Here is a 17,707-nt window from a genome sequence, read left to right as displayed (position 1 = left end):
CCACGATGCGGGTAATGGAGGATGGGAGTGACTGCAGCAGCCCAGGGAGTTTTCCCAGGATTACCGGGACTGTGGCTCTGGGGAAACAACAGGTGGTGGCATTGAAGAAGCGGATATTCCTTGTGATGGAGTCTCCAATGATCAGGGTGGTTGGAGGGAGGAGCGGGCGAGGAAGGGTTTTTGCCAGGTTGGATGGCGTTTTATTAAATCTAAGGTCCTCCATACTTTCATCATGGAGTTACAATATGCAGACAGATGACAATGCTGTTGTAGCCCATACAGAAGAAGATCTTCAGGCCGCCCTCAATGCTTTCGCAAGGGCCTACCGGCTTCTTGCTCTCACCATGAACATTAAGAAGACCAGGGTCCTCCACCAACCCCCACCAGACACCTCTGTATCCCCGCCAACAATAACAGTCAAGTCAGCATGGGAGAGACAGGCTTGACAAACTCACTGCAGACACACCCCTAGATGACACAGGGATCATCATAAATGTTGACCACTTCCCTTATCTGGGAAGCCACCTCTCCTTTAAGGCGGACATTGACTGTGAAATAAACCACCGAATCTGCTGTGCCAGTGGCGCTTTTTCAAAGCTTCGCAAAAGGGTCTTTGAAAATCCTGACTTGTGTACAAAGTCAGGCACACTGCCAATGCTCCTCTACGGTGCAGAGGCATGGACCACTTATAGTAGACATTTAAGAAACCTTGAGTCCCATCAGAGATGCCTACGAAAAATCCTGCGTGTGAGCTGGGAAGATAAGAGGACAAACACCAGCATCTTGCAGGAGGCAAATACAGACAGCATCACCACCACCATCACAAAGCACCAACTCAGATGGACAGGCCTGATACCCGCCTTCCAAAACAAGTCCTCTACTCTGGACTCTCCACCGGTCAACGTGTACCTGGAGGCCAGAAAAAGCACTACAAGGACAACATCAGAACCAGTCTAAAAAAATTCAACATCAGCAGCTCAAACTGGGAAGCTACTGCCAGTCAAGACCTGGATGTAGAACCTGCCTGCATAAAGGTGCCACTTTCCATGAAGATCATCTCTAACAGACTGCAAGAATCAAGCAGCAGCAAAGGAAGGAGAGGCTCTCCACCAAGCAGGCCCCCACACATCCCACTGCCAGCACCCAACATCCATGCCCACACTGCTGAAAGTTTGTGGCTCTAGAATTGGCTACTTCAGCCATCTGAAGACTCACAACAAGGATACCCAGGGAGGACCATCATACTCGACTTTGAGTGATCGCCGATGATGATGATTTATAGAAACGTACAGTGACATTTTTCTTTGGTGATTTGGTGAGTAATTTTGCAACTCTGCAGAGCTTTTTCACCTTTTATAACATTTTAGTAATCCAGGAAATGTGACATATGCACAGAAATCTTATGGAGGAGGTCAGGGTGAATAGTCAATCAATCACTTGGTCAGTCATTTATTTGTCACATGGCATTACAAGGTACAACTCAAGTGAAATGTGCACCATTCAGCTTTACGTTGTGCACAGTAATTTAGTCTTTTTGTGTCTTCTTACATTGTTGGCTGCTACTTTGCTACATCGTCCATCTTTACGGTTTCTAGTTGTGGAATGATTTACTGTCCACCCACAGTTCCACAGTTACAGTTCCTGATATCCAGTTTTTTTCCATTGCCTGTAAAATGGCTGGCAGGATGCTAGCTCAGCTGGAGCCCATCTTCTCCATCTTTTTCCTGATGTTTACTGATGTTTACAATTGAAAACCTCAACCTGGCTAGCTAGCAGAAGTAGCAGGAGGGAAACTTGGTGGGGAACTGGTGAGTTGATATTTTTCCTCATTCTGAGTGACTGGCAGCTACACGCTACCACCATCCAGAGTCAACCACAAAAAGCACCACAAAACTCAGAAAATAGAAATAAGAGCACAAATTTAACAGAGCTGACAGAGAGGCGACTGGAAATGTCCGCACTGTGGCTTACGTGAGCATGCAGTTATATTTAGACTACTAACGAACTTGATTAAGGTTCAGGGAAAATGGTTTTGGTGCTTTGAGTTGTCCAAACGAAACACCAAAACCATTAATCAGGCTTTAGTTGTCAGGAGCAGATATTGTAGGAAAACACCAGAAATACATTGAAAGTGAATGTTTTGCAGATATGTGTGTTATCAACCCATCCAAGTACATCACTGAACAAAAGGGATCTTGGAAACATACATTTACTTGAAAACATATTGTATATGAATAGAATTTTCAGTAGACATGGTTGGTATTTGTCAGGATGTTATGTTTTTCTGTCCCATAGTGGCCAAAATGAATCAATACAGTGTTAAAGAATTCCACACATTTTTATTAAAGGGAAACCTAACATTATGTTCTTTTTTTCCAGTTCTCACGTTATACCTAACTCTACTACCTTCTAGGCACACTGGTAATGAAGCTGATCCAGAGAGAATAAGACATCAGACATCAAAGCTTTCTCAGCCTCATTTGACACTTGGAATTGATTTGCATCAGCAAAGAGTTCTGCAACAGAGCTCTTGTGTGCTGAGTAGTCAGAAGTATTGTGGATAAAGGAGTGCAGTAGGAGGTGGAGGACGAGTATGAGGACTATATTAGCAGTGGGAATGACAAGGACTTAAACTAGTCATCAACTGTAAAATCAGCCCTTTACCATACTGAAAAATCCAAATAATCAATAACCATTGACTTTTTCTCTTATTAAAAAACATATGTTTAAATAATCAATCCATAAATTTTCGTAACCGCTTATCCTCTTGAGGGTTGTGGGGCAGCTGGAGCCTATCTCAGCTGACATTGAGCAAGAGGCGGTGTACACCTCAGACAGCCAGACTATCGCAGGGCTAACACATAGAGACAGACAACCATTCACACTACGGGCAATTTAGAGTCACCAATTAACTTATCTCCAACCTGCATGTCTTTGGACTGTGGGAGGAAGCTGGAGTACCCGGAGAAAACCCACACTGACATGGGGAGAACATGCAAACTCGGCACAGAAGGGCTCCCTCCTGGGATTGAACCAGGAACCCTCTTGCTGTGATGCGACACTGTGCCGCCCATCTTCAAATAATGTTTTATTTAAAATTTTATAAATTTGGTGTGTTCAATTTTGGTTTCTTTTGTAAACTGACAGGAATGCAACACTTTATATATTGCATCCAATGTCAAGAAAACTAAAATGAGCTTCACAGAAAACAAAGAACATTAAAGGCACAACAACCTGCAACAAGCCACTGGCAACAGTTCAGTTGCCACTAAACTGAAAACAGTTCTGCGTTTCATGTACCACAGAGGTCGGAGCTGGGACATCACACCTGAGGTGATTGCATTCCAGTACAAGTCGGAAAATCAAGATGTCATCAGCTTTACCAGTGAACTGGTTTAGCTAACATGGTAGCAACATGTCCACAGGTAGAATTTGGACAGCATTGTCAGTATGACTGTTTAAGTGAGACACAAGTAAGATACAAGGGCTAATAAACTGTACATCACTACAGCTTTCACTAGAGTTGATGTGCAGAGCAGGCATATTGGATTTTGAGGTCAGGGTTGGTGAGGTTCTGCTCAAATTCAGACTTCCCAGTACAAATGCAATGTACCACAAGAATAAAACAAAGCTTAGCAACTAAAAGAGACAAACATTTTGTATCAGTGTGAATGTTGGAGTACATCCAGTAGAACCCAGCGGGGTATTGCAGCACATAGGAGAATAAAAAACTGACAGCAGCATTATCTACCATTGATGGCGCCCCTTCATACCAAGCAGCATCCTGCATGGCTGAAAAATGAACATAACATGGAAATGCCAAAAACTGCAGTTCTATGACTGGCCACTTGAGGCTAGCTCCAAAAACCTGTCAATCTTCATAGACCCCTCATGTTAAAATGTGGATTTTTACAGCAGAAATAAACATGTTTACAGCCTGGTACAAAAAATGGTTTTGGTCTCTAAAGCTAATTTCAACATTCATGACAACTGTACAGGGGGTGAATCTTTATATAAGTTGATCGTTTACGTTTTATTAAGGCTTAAAGACAGACCCAGAACACACTGGAGGGATTACATATCTCATCTGGTGCGGGCCAATTTGGGTTGCACACTGTCTGCTAATAGTGTCCTTGGCTTCTCAGTCAGATCAACCCCTCACTCCTCTACAGCGCCAGCCTCTTGCCCAGATACGGTCACTTCTGGCACCAAAAAACACAAGATGGTGACAGCTGAAATGCCTGACTCAAGGCTTCAGAACAGGAGTCCACAAACCAATGGGAGATGTCACGGTGGCTATTTCCATTTTTTTTTACAGTCTATGCTTCATGCAGACACAAATTGCTCCTTCAAGACAGTTCTCTCTCCTCCTGCGGTCAGTATGTGTTGTGTGACCCACTGCCTTCGGCACGGTTAAAGTAACACATTTTTAAATGTAATTTCATTTAAAAATGTATCTCTTTTACAAAATCAGACAGTGGTTTTAGTTGCAGTAGTGCAGTTGGCTACCGGTGAATTAACAACAAGGCTGACTGGCCACAACTTATCCAGCTCAGTTAACACGTTGATGGTATAGAAGAAGAAACTTTGGTTCGGTGTTGCAGGTACAGCAGCCAGGTGTTCTGTGGTCCACAGATCTGTGTACAGATGTCTGAGAGGATAAATGGGATCACCACTCTCCAACAACTGGTATGAGGAAACCAGAGCGTGATGGGATAGTGGTTTAACATGTGGGTCAAAGGATTGAGACAGACAGCTGGTGCATCATCCCAGCACATCAGAGGGATTGTAAAGTATAATGTCTGTAGCCAGCATGTTTGTGTCCTAGATGGGGATGACCTCTCTTATATAAATCCTTTAAGGTCCACAAGTCGTCAAAATGGCTGATAAAGCTGTAAGCAGTGGCAGTGCAAAGGTTAAACAAGACTAGGGGCCCTCTTTTAATGGCACAGGCACTGTAGCCAGCACACAACTCTTGGGTGTATAGAGTGTATGGGCATCTCCAACCACACCTGCTATTTTGGTTCATGTATGTGCAGAAGCACAAAGTGCCAGAGGACTGGGTGAGGTGAAATATACATAAATTGGGTCATAGCAATCCATCTAAGCATTTTCCTGCATGTCAACCTGATTTTGGAGGGGAAAGAAAACATCAGGGGATCACCAGAGTCTCTAGGATTTATCCCGTGGATCCATACATGTCTGTACAAGGGCCAAGTTGTTATTATTAGACTAAGCTGACTGATTATTATCAGTTTTTAGGATGTATAAAGCTGCTGAATGGACACTGTTTATATAAACTTTGGCAAAATAGCTAAATTGAACTGTTCATGTTAACATCATATTTCAACGTCACTAGGACACCCAGGAATATAATAGCTTTTGGTTATTTGATCTGAGGATCAGCCTCTTGAACTTTGGAACTTAAGAACAAGATGTACTCTATTAATCCTTTGGGGAAAATTCAGTTTTTTTCACTTTGTTGTCAATATACACACAGGCTGGAAATACACATATATGCACAAAGAGGACCTACCCAGGCATTAAATGGAGAGCTGTCAGGTGAGGGGGCTTCCTTGGACAGGTGCCCAGAGCAGTTTGGGGTTTGGTGCCTTGCCCAAGGGCACCTCAGTGGTGCCCAGGAGGTGAACTGGCACCTCTCCAGCTACCAGTCCACACTCCATGTCCGTACGGGGACTTGAATCGGCAACCCTCGGGTTCCCAAGCCAAGTCCCAATGGCAGGCCTATACAATTAGCAGCCTGCGGGCCACATGCGGCCCAGAAGCAACCTCTGAGTGGCCCTGGCAGGGATCAGTACCGAGACCCGGTATTAAGTGGCCTGAGGCAAATTTAATCAAGACCATAATAATAGTAAGCTCAGACTATTGGCTCTTATTGTTACTTTTTAAAGTTTTGGTTTCATGTATCATCATGCTGTGGCCTTTCTCCTGCTCTCTGCATGTCAGGGCTGACTTCCTCCTTACAGCGCACACACACACACTCAGATACACACACACACACACAACAGAGTGAAGTCAGACAACAGCAGAGAGGCCGCGGTGCGGTTGAAATTGTAACTGAATAGCCCTGATCTATGGACTGGGCTTCTGTTCTTTGATGATGATAATGATGATCTTGGATTCATTGTTTGCTAATAATCTGTTGGTTCTCATGCCATATGAGAGTTCTCATGTTTTGACTAAGCCAATATGGTCACATGGTGATTTATTTTGGTGTTGTTGTTTTTTCAGCTTCATATTTTTGTATTCCAATTTTGAAATGATATATTGTCTGATGTGTGTTTGTTTGTGCTCCTTTGCAGCCCAGAGAGGGCAGCCACATCTGGAAGATGCACATGGTGAAGGGTGATGAGGGCCTGGGCATACAGATCACAGGGGGGCGTGGCTCCAAGCGCTCTCCTCATGGCATCATTATAGCCCATGTGGAGAAGGCGGGCGCCATTCACAGGTACAGTCAGTCCCCACTAAGTCTTGGTATGGTACGATGTTTCTGTAAGTGTAGCTCATATTCCGTCATCTCTGTCTGAACTCCCCAGTACATCTTTGGAATAATGTCAAGGTTTACATCATATAAGGACCTCCATACAGTGCAATATTTATCTCTGTTCTTGGTTAAATTAAGTGTCTTAAGTGTTTCTATAAAGGCGTGTTTTTCTCTCATTGCTTTTATATTTTCAAAACTTTACTTATTACAGTACATTTCAATCAGTTTGATTGTCCTGATTATTTAATCCTTCACCAAGAAGCTTATGTTTTCAGTCCTGCTGTTTGTCTTTATTTTGAATGGTTGAATATCTCAAAATGAGTTAACAGACATTTGGTGTCATGTTGTGTTAGTTTTTGTAATTTTTGTATTAGTTCAGCTACTGCACTTGTTAAAACCAAACAAATCTGGGATTCACGAGTGTTACTCACTATGTCCTTTTTGATGCTAATCCACATCATGATGCAAGTTACATTTTTTAAAAGACATCTCTGTTTTAAAATAATAAAGAGTTAAAGAAGCGTAGTCTTTCTTAATGTAGTCTGATCTAATACGTGACATCTCACCTGCCTGAAGTGGTGGAGAAGAGTTCAGCTTTAGTTTGCACATGTGTATGTACAGTATGTGTGTGAGTTTTTGTCTAAATGTGTGTGTGTTTCAGGGACGGTCGTCTTCATGCTGGTGATGAGTTGCTGATGATAAATGGTCAGTCTCTGGTGGGTCTCACTCATCAGGAGGCTGTTTCTATCCTCCGCTCCACTACTGGTCTGGTCCAGCTGGTGGTGGCCAGCAGGGTAAGTGCACACACCACACGCACACACGCAGGCATGCATGTGTGCGTGTTTGGAAACGTGCAAACACAAACCATATTTTTGTTTTCTTTTTCTAATATTTCAAATAACACAAAAGTACATTTTTTTGTACACACCACACTAATAACAGCACTACTCTCTTCAACTCTCACTAGTGTTGTCAGCTTTGTCCTCCTGCAACAAGTCACATCTTGTGAGATTTCAGAACGAGACATCTTCTTAAGCAGTGTTGGACTCATTACTCTAAAAATGTAATATATTACTCATTACTTGTTACTCTTTTAAAAAGTAATAGTATTACGTTACTTGTTACTCCCTGCCAACAGTAACTCACGATACTACTCATTTTATTACTTTTCCGTTACACTCCATAAAATTGGTACAAATACATACGCAAGCTTCATTACTTCTTGTGGCTACAGCTGCCCACGAGTAAAATCTAGTTTTGGTAGTTTAGCCAGTGTAGCGCTACAGCCGACCTCCATGGCCAAGGAGGGCTCACCTTTGGTGAAGTGTATTTCCTGGAGCTTCACGTTGTGCTGTCGGTCATAGTAGGTGTTTCAGACCTGTGATTTTAGGATTTGTTTTTCACAGTAGAAAGAGTTTTAGTATGACTACTTGCAGCAATAGTGTTCTTGTCATCTCTTCTCCCGACAAAATCAAAGTAATGAGAATATTTCCAACCACTTAAAATAATGGTTTCCAACCTCCAAACTAGCTTGCTGCTTTGTGGCGTGCCTGCGCAGTAATGAAAATGAGTCTGCTGATATTATTGTTGTATTTCAAATCAGCAGTGATGTAGTAACAAAAGTAACATTGTAACTAGTTGTTTGGTTTTGGGGTACCTGTAATATTATCTCTGAAATTTCATTAGTAATTAGTTACACTATTCATTACTTGGAAAAGTAATATTATTACTGTATTGTGTTACTGCCCAACACTGTCCTTGAACAAGACTTAGACACAATAGATAATGCTAATCACAATCTGAGCCTGTCAGTGGCAACAATAGCCACTTTTGTTGGAGATACAGTGACACCCATCTGGTTACACTGCAGGCATTGCATGTCTTCAGACTGCGGCCCTCTGTCTCTTAATGCTGGACACAAAAACATGGGTAAATGGAGACCAAGTTGAAAAATCGCTGATGTTACCCTTTAAGATAACACAAACACTCCACATCCTCATCTCTCCAGAAAAAAAAAATCAACACTCTCATTCTAAACAGTGTTGCAGTTCTTCCAGCTGCATGAGGCTGTAAACTGTGCAAAAAATGTCCTCAGTCCTCACTGTGGGAAGAAGTTTGGGTGTATTTATTGCATGTGGGAAGCCACTGTAAGAAAAGAGCCATTACAGGGACAACGTTGGTCACTTTTCAGGCAGAGGTCCAACATGGGTTGTAACAAAAGTCTGAACATCAACATACAGAGACTTCTGCTGTGAAAATAGCTACATTAAATGATACAGCTAAGGTTTTTTGTACTGTTCTGTTGGAGATGGCCAATTTACAAAATTAAACATGTATTTTTGCCATACTACACATCATTTTGTTCCTCTCTCAGAGCTACATATCTAATACTGACTGCACATATTAAAAAAAATAATATCATAAGCTCTCTCTAAACTTTCTGTCCGTCCCTGCAGGAGGAGTCAGACGTTGGTTTTGAACGCTTCCCATCCACCAGTCTGCCGGACCTAGTCAGCACCTGCAATTCCTTCTCCTCCCTGTCTCATACTGCCCCCCCTCCCTCCCAGCAGACTTCCAACTGCAGCACCAGTTTACAGAACTCCTACCTGGTACACACATACATTACATGCATTATGGTTTCATGTCTGTGTGAGTGACAAAATTCACCTTTGGACAGACCATCAAAGTCCTGTTTGGGTAATAGCCTGATTTTAAAGTTGAGTTTAGAATCAGGCAACATGGTCTCATCCCAGGTCAGCATACAGTATACCCACGTTTTCTCATGCATTCAGCATCAAGGGTCTCCTTTGCTGTCTCTATGAGACACATCCTTTAATATCTGTATGTGATGAACAGCTGTCTCCTGGATGAAACTCGCTGTAACATGCGGTAGAAGTTGTTAAATGCTTGTGGTTAGGTTAAGATAACAAAACTACTTGGTTAGGTTTAGAAGGGACATCATGTTTTGGGTAAAAATAAGTGTGCAACATGACTTAAATACATCACTTGAGTGATGTCAGTATGTGATGGAAGGACATGAGTTACATTAGGCTATGTCACGTCACATCACGTTACAACAGTGTTGACTTTGCATTTAAACAGCACTGACTTTGCTTTTCACACAGGACACCAGCAGTTGTCTCTTCTGGGTGAAAGTCTGTGTTTGTTTGACCTGTTTACTTTCCCTCCCTTCAGCCCTACACAGACTTTCTTGCTGTTTATACTACATCAATTGCTCTGAGCATCAAATATTGCTGTGGATGGGTTTACATAGAAGTTAGCTGAAAACCCGCCATAGAGATGTCAAAGGGTGCCTTTAGCACTGATATCATGTGTCAAGGGGCATGACAAAGTATCAGCATTTGACGGTCTGGGAGAACAGGCTGAAGGGGTATGGTTAGTTACTTAGTTGTGATGGTAACAGGGGATTTATGGTTGTGCATGGACCCTACGCACGTAGCCTACACATGTCGCCTTTGCCGTTTTACTTCTGCGGTGGTGTGTCTGTGTCACTCTGCAGTTAGACCTACAAAACGCTAGATGGCGGTGGAGGTTTCTGTGAAGTGCTGTTTAGTTTGTTTAGTAAGTTTAGATTCAAATCACACATTAAGTATGGTTTATAGAGACAATTTCAAACACAAGTACGTAAATTGGCTTCACTATAAATTGCAGCATTGACAGACAAACACTTGTCTTTATCTGGAAACATTTTCCTCTCAAATACAACATGCTAACGTTTTAGGAACTGCCCATTGGTCCGACATCCCATTGTTCCGACCATATTAAACTCATTGTTCCGAAGTCCGTTCCGAAATCATCATGATGCCCTGTGGTTAAGGTCTGGTTAGGTTTAGGGTCAGGAAAAGATCATGGTGTGGGTTAAAATGAAAAGAAAATGACAAACACATAAGCCGTGAGCCTGCTCCGCCTCAAGCCGGTCGCAGCGCACCATACGCCTGCTGCGAGCTGTTCAGCACCGCGGACAGTTGGACTAATGGGATGTCGAACCAATGGGCTGTCGAACCAATGACATGGACCCTGGCATTTTACATTGTATAAATAAGCCTAGCAACTAGCGATCTTTCCCTCTTCTCAAATAAAACCAGGGACAACAGCAACATTTAACAAAGGTAACGGCACTCAATTTGGCTCCATTACAACTCGTAACATTCACCAACAAAACAACTGTCACACTAAACACGTTTTCCAAAGAAATACAACATGCTTACGTTATTAGCGCCAGCCTATGGCATTTTACATTGTATAAATTAGCCTAGTGACAATGGAGATTTCCTCTGCTCATATGAAGCAGAAGGATAAATCCCGAAGTATAAATACCTAAAGGATAAATCACAGACAAGACTTATAATGCTATTTTAGTGGAGGCTTTGCTGTCTTCACAATTTATTGTTTGTTATCGGTGAAATACAAGTAAATACAAGCTTTGTTTCCACTGAGGGAAAAGGTGTCAGTATAGAGAAACAGACAGGAGGTCTGCATCACCGCGACATGTAGTTACAACTCTGGGGAGGTGCACGTCAGGCTACGGCGTAGGCTACGGCATAGTTTACAGTGTAGGCTCTACGTCGACGTGGAGCCTATGCCATAGCTAAGATGTCAATTCAACGCAGAAGTATAATTTAGTTTTTAAAGGTAAGGGTTAAGGGGCGAGGGAATGCATTATGTCAAAGAGGGTGCCCACAAGTAGGCTTTAGAAGTACAGAGGTGTGTGTGTCCGTGTGTTAAATTAGTCGACTCCTATCTAGTAGATAGCAGCAACCTGTCTCACAAAGCAGAATTAATGGCCAGCTGGAGGTCAGTGTGATATTTGGGCAGAGGTTGTTGTGGCAGCAGGCCAAACGTATTTCCCTCCAGCTGTTGTTCTTATCTCCTCCTGGAGGATGCTGAGGTGTTCCTGGGCCAGATGGGATATATAATCCCTCCAGTGTGTTTGGTCTGTCCTGGGCCCTACTCCAATTTAAACACATCCAATTTTCTTCCAGATGGAAGGTGCATCCTGGTCACACCTCAGCAGACTCCTTTCAGTACAACAGAGCAGCGACAAAATGTTCATTTGGCAATCGTACATCATAGGTCTATGCCAGGGGACGGCAACCTTCACTGTCAAAAAAGTCATTTTTTGCAAGAAAAAAAATCTCCCAGTAGTGAAAAAACATATCTGAGCCATATAGAGAGGGTAATTCAGCCTACTTAGCCTAAAGCCATTGAAATTACTAACAGACCAAAATAAGCATTGATTGTGTTTACCATGAGGTGGCCACTTTAGCCATGGCTGGAGGCATTATGTTTTTGGGTTGTCCGTCTGTCCCATTCTCATGAACGCAATATCTCAAGAAGACCACAAAGGAATTTCTGCAAATTTGGCAAGAACATCCACTTGGACTGATGAACTAATTAGAATTTGGTGGTCAAAGGTCAAGGTCACTGTGACCTCAAAAAACATGTTTTTGGCTATAACTCAAGAATTCATTCAGTAATTATGACAAAATTTCTCACAAATGTCTAATAGGATAAAATGATGATGTGATGACATTTGATGTCCAAAAGGTCAAAGGTCAACTTCACTGTGACATCATAATGTTCTACATAATGTTCTCTGGCCATTACTCAATGTCATATCTCAGAGTAGGAGAGATATCTGGTCAGATACTTAATTGATGACACTTATCTTGAACCTGCTGATTGTATAGATCTTCTGCACTACTGGGGGGGGGGGGGGGGGGGGTGTATGTTTCTGGTGTATTGTCAGCTGTAGCCACAATTTGACTGGTATGTGGAGGCATACAACTGTGGGGCAGTAATTCTAGTTCTTTTCTGAGACTTTTTTGGGGGGATGTGGAGTCTACAGCTAGCCTAGCTAGGTAAATGTAAGACTAGCCACTAGGAGTGGGGGAAAAAATCGATACAGCATAGTATTGTGATATTTTTGTGTGGCAATATTGTATTGTCAGACAGTGCCAGGTATCGATTTTTTCATTATATAAATTATTAATATCACAAAAACAAATCGGCTTTTAGTAGCCTGCTATTATAATATAATCATTCCTTTTTTAGTCCATAAGATACATTTAGCTGCTATAAAAATGGCTGAGGTGAGATGAACAGGCTGAAAGCTGTATCTTATTAGATAAAACAAATAAAACAGATGTTTTCTTTTGGGGACATAATTTACAATTGAAAAAAAGTATTTAATTGTAATATAGCAGCATATCGCAACATAAAATTGCAGTAGAGCTCATAAGTTGCATGTTTCCATTTCCTGCTTAAAAATTGATTTCTCATAATGTGTTTCAATGGCTAGATGAAAATTATTTTCTGGTCCCGTTTGAATTGTGCCTTCAATTTCACATATGTTGTTTGTGAATTTTTAATGTAATTTTTCGTGCACAGAAGGCTACAATTTAGCGGGAAGAAGTTTGATACTGTTAGGTTTTGTGTGAGAGCGCTTTGTGGACTACAGCTCTTCGCTGCTCCCGACGCCTATGATATACGTCACCACTCGCACTGGAAACATGGCTATGTCTCTGGTACACTTTACCGCCTTCTTCCAAGAAGAGGACAAAAGCCTTAAGCGTGGCGAAAACCACTACAAGTCTGGACATGTGGAAAGTTTCAGCACACCAGCATCTTGATCTAATGGCTCCGTAGATCGTGGCAGAAGACGCAGCAGCAGCACTGTGAATTGAGAAGTGGAGGGAAAGTGTGATGACGTGACGTCATATTGGCGACATGTAGTCTTTCTCATTACGTTGTTTCCACAGCCTTTAACTGAGGAATCATACAATGAACTGTCAAACTCTTAACATGAAAAAATATTATTTAGACCCTCACAAAACATTTGTGTAATCTAAGGCATTTAATGACTGGGACCAGAAAATAATAATTTTCTCTCCATTACTCCCAGTCATATTTTCCAAGCCTAGAGGTCCCACGGGTGTCTACCGGAAGGGGCGTGACTTACAAGCTCTATAATATTTAATTGTGACTTAAGTATCTTGGTAATATTGTATTATGAACTTCTGGTGATTCCCATTCCTACTAGCTACCGCTACAGAGGTTAGGCAAAATTTTGCGAAAAGGCACCTGGTTATAGACATACAACACATATTTTAGTTGTGAAATTGACAATTTTTTTTTTTTTTTTTTTTTTTTGTTTTGTTTTGTTTTTGTGCACAGCTACATATTTTTGTAATTGGAGAATGTAAGAATCACTTTAGGCCTGCACCTATGATAAATGAAAGCGCAGAACCAAAGGTTGCCTAAACCTGGTCAATACAGTATATGCAGTGTACACAACAGAAGTCGAATGTTATCAAACTAAAGGTCATGTTAAATGAAAATGGTTTATGAATTGACAAATAAAATAAATATTGCTTGGTTTAATGAATCATAGAAAGTACCAGACGTCACACATTTGTTTAAGAAGAGATTAACTGAAATTTGTGTGGTTTTGTTCTTACAGTTGACTAACTCGGCAAAACTAGAGGGACAAACTCAGGGAGAGGCACCCAAAGGATCCTGCTGCAGCCCCACACCCATGAAGCTGTGCAGTCGATCCCAGGGTAGGTTCCTCACAGAAACACGTTTGTCATTAAGATCAAAATGGCTTTCAGAATAGAAACAGTGCATCTATTCCCGACACCAGCATACGCATCATCTTAACACTTAAGAAATAATTAGATTCGTACTCCTCTTCATGTTGATAGATAGAATCAACAATAGAGTGCTATAGGGCTCTATTTCCATAGTGGCGCTCCAACCAGTGCTGCTAGAGTTTGGTATTTTCCTGACCACAATATTCGCTTATCTAGATTGCTGTCAGTACATATTTAACATGCATTAAATGTATCAGTTTCTGCATTCAGTATGTCATTTCAGGTTTTTAGAATTGCTACCTTAGTTCAGGGGAATGACCTGATTATTGTTCCTGGCTCAGGGGGAAGCAGTCGCCTGCAGTCAGTGGGTGAGGATGATGAGCTGTTAGTGGAGAATGGTGTGAGTGGCTGTGATGTGTTGGAGAAGCCTCCACCTGGTCGACGTAAACACTCGTTACCCCAACAACTAGACACTGCTGGAGTGAGACAGGTCAGTGAATGCATCACCTCATTCTTCATACAGCTGGTTCAGAACCACCATCACTGATTTTAAAGCAAAGCGCTGTGACAAATATACGTTTGATATTTTGATATCTGCTTGCAAGGAAGTTTTCACAAGGCACTGGTTGCTTCCTGAACCCCCCACAGTGTATGAGTAGCTAAATATTGTAAATTATATTCATGTTATGGAAAAGATATGAAGTAATCTTTTCCATAACATAAATATCATAAATATCTTCATCTTCAGAAAAATGTGTTCATTAAATTCTAGGCCAAGTGGTTATAATACATAAGACCCTTATGGCCTGATATTTGGGGGTATCGGACAAAAGACCATATAATGTTCATTCTAGCAAACCCCATTGACTGCAATTGTGTCTTCCACTAACATATATTTCATGGCACTTGTATTTACACTTTATTTCTCCCAAGATGTCCAAAGTTCTTAAATTTTGAAAAAGTCTGAGCAGGAGTTCCTCTGTGTTCATCATGATTTATATTTTGTTATATAAACTGCTGTTTAAAAAAAAAAGAAAAGAAAGAAAGAAAATAACCACCATGAAGCAATCATCACACCTATCATTCACTTTTCTTCCAGCTGTGAGGCTACGGTGCACCACTGAGCTTATTTATGATGGCTAAAGCCAAGAAATATGACTACTACTACTACTACTACTAAATACTATTAGTAGGAATATTTTAGTAATACAGAATATATCATATATACTGTATAACATATTATGTTGACATTAGTGACTGAACCCTATATGCACCAAGTTGCTGTATTGATACAAGAGGAATATTAAACAGGGCTTAAATTGCTAAACTCAGTAAACTATGATCCAAAGCTATGGCTGGAGGCATTCTATTTTTGGGTTGTCCATTCATTGGTCTGTCTGTCCGTCTGTCCATCCATCAGTCTCATTCTCTTGAACATTATCTCAGGAACGTCTGGTTGGACTCAGGGATAAACTGATTAGAATTTGGTGGTCAAAGGTCACTGGGACCTCACAAACAATTTTTTGCCGGGGCGTCGGTGGCTTGGTGGTAGAGCAGGCGCCCCATGTACAAGGCTGTTGCTGCCGCAGCGGCCCGGGTTCGAATCCAGCCTGTGGCCCTTTGCTGCATGTCCCTCCCTCTCTTTCTCCCCCTTTCACACTTGTCTGTCCTATCAATTAAAGGCTTAAAAATGCCCAAAAAATATCTTTACACAAATGTCTAACAGAATAAAATGATGAAGTTATGACAATTTATATACATTTTGTGTATTTTTATAGATCACCTTCACTGTGACATAACGTGGTCATTATTCAATACTATAACTCAGGAACAGAAGGGGAGACATTTGGTCCGATAGTGAAAAAGTTACACTAATCTTGGTTGTCTTGGCTGTGTTGGTTGTTTAGATCTGTGCTGCCAGGTTAAAGATGTGTTTGAAACAATTATGTTTTACCAAAACATACATGTAGTAGCTTTTATGGAATTCTTATAAAAGTCATCACAATAAATATTCAATAAGTCTGGACCGACATGGATGTATACTGCAACATAATCACCAGCACATATGTGTGTTGATTTAAAAAAAAAAAGGTTGAAAGAGGTAGATGAATGTACATGCACATGGTAGGGTGGTAGGTAGCACTGCTTAGAACACCACACGTGTATTTCAATGACTATCACCCCCCCTTACACACACGTACACAGAGCAAGATCAAAGCCTGGTCACTCGCTGTGCCCTGACTGTCATGACAACAATGACAAGGAGGGCTTCACTAACTGCTGTGTTAATGAGAGGTTAATTGAGAAAAGGAAATTAAATAAAATGGTATGATATTCAGCTTCACAGACTCTCACTGGCTGTGTTGGTGATATCCCCGCAGACCCTATAGAGCTGAATGAATTCATCAAGATACATATTTCCCACCATAAGCTGCAGCATCAGTCCTTAATGTGACAAAAAGACAGAAAAAACAGATGTTGTCCTAAAATATGAAGCAATAATACAAATGTGTTATTAGAATAAACAGGAAGTCAGTGAAAAATAGGAAGAATGTCATCACAGCACAAATAACTTATGTTTTTACAGGATTTGTCTTGACTGTTTTGCTGTTTTATATTAATCTCTCTTTTAGGAATATCAGATAATTAAGAAATCAGCCCGCTCCCTGAGCACCAACCAAGTGGAGTCTCCATGGCGACTGGCACAGCCATCCATTATCTCCAGTATAGTGCTGATGAAAGGCCAGGGAAAGGTGAGTGCACTCCTTTGACACATACGCATGAATAAAATTCTGAGAATGCACTTCTGTATGTATTGGTTTTGTGAGCTCACAGTAACAGATGCACAGGAGCATGTTTACCACTGTGTTACATCACCTTTTCTTTTATCAACACTCAGTAAGTGTTCGGGAACTGAGGACACTAATTGTTGTAGTTTTGAAAGTGAAATTTTACACTTCACAATGCTCCACACATTTTCAGTGGAGACAGGTCTGGACTGCAGGCAGGTCAGTCTAGTACCCCGCACTCATGTAATATGAAGCCATGCTGTTGGAACACTTGCAGAATGTGTCTCATTGTCTTGCTGGAATAAGCAGGGACGTCTCTGAGAAAGATTCCATCTGGATGGCAGCATATGTTGCTCCAAAACCTGTATGCACCTTTCAGCATTCATGGTGCCTTCACAGAGATGCAAGTTACCCATGATGCCATGGGCACTAACACACCTCCATACAATCACAGTTGCTGGCTTTGAACTTTGACTAGGTAACAGTCTGGATGGGTCTTTTCCTCTTTAGCCCAGAGGACAAGACGTCTATGATGGACTCGTCAGACAACAGCACACTTTTCCACTTTGTGTCAGTCCATCTCAGAAAGCAGGGTCGCTGACCTGGAGTAGTACACAAGAATGAATGATGGTATCATCACTCAGGAGGCTATACTGTACTGTGCATTTGGAAGTTGATGTGTTTAATTTGGTGAAGATTGGAGGAAAATTACACAACATAAAAGTAATAACGTGGACTTCATAGACAGTGTGGGATGAAGTAGAGAAAATAGCATCAGCATCTTTGACTGTCAGAAT

General features: G+C 41.5%; 1 protein-coding gene across 4 annotated transcripts in view; it reads left to right on the top strand.

Moving 5' to 3' along the window:
* pdzd2 (PDZ domain containing 2) overlaps positions 1-17,707 on the top strand; it is a 108,145-nt gene that overhangs the window by 48,717 nt on the left and 41,721 nt on the right. For all 4 annotated transcript variants that reach the window (XM_049578750.1, XM_049578751.1, XM_049578748.1 and 1 more), the window contains exons 5-10: positions 6,324-6,469; positions 7,167-7,299; positions 8,962-9,114; positions 13,989-14,088; positions 14,463-14,611; positions 16,755-16,874. In XM_049578750.1, coding sequence (XP_049434707.1) covers positions 6,324-6,469; positions 7,167-7,299; positions 8,962-9,114; positions 13,989-14,088; positions 14,463-14,611; positions 16,755-16,874 — 801 coding nt within the window. The remainder of the gene's footprint in view (positions 1-6,323; positions 6,470-7,166; positions 7,300-8,961; positions 9,115-13,988; positions 14,089-14,462; positions 14,612-16,754; positions 16,875-17,707) is intronic.

This window comes from Epinephelus fuscoguttatus, linkage group LG6 (genome assembly GCF_011397635.1).
Source record: "Epinephelus fuscoguttatus linkage group LG6, E.fuscoguttatus.final_Chr_v1".
Classification (NCBI taxonomy): Eukaryota; Metazoa; Chordata; class Actinopteri; order Perciformes; family Serranidae; genus Epinephelus; species Epinephelus fuscoguttatus.
The sequence above is the reverse complement of the archived record's forward strand: the minus strand, read 5'-3'. Positions and strand labels throughout refer to the sequence as shown.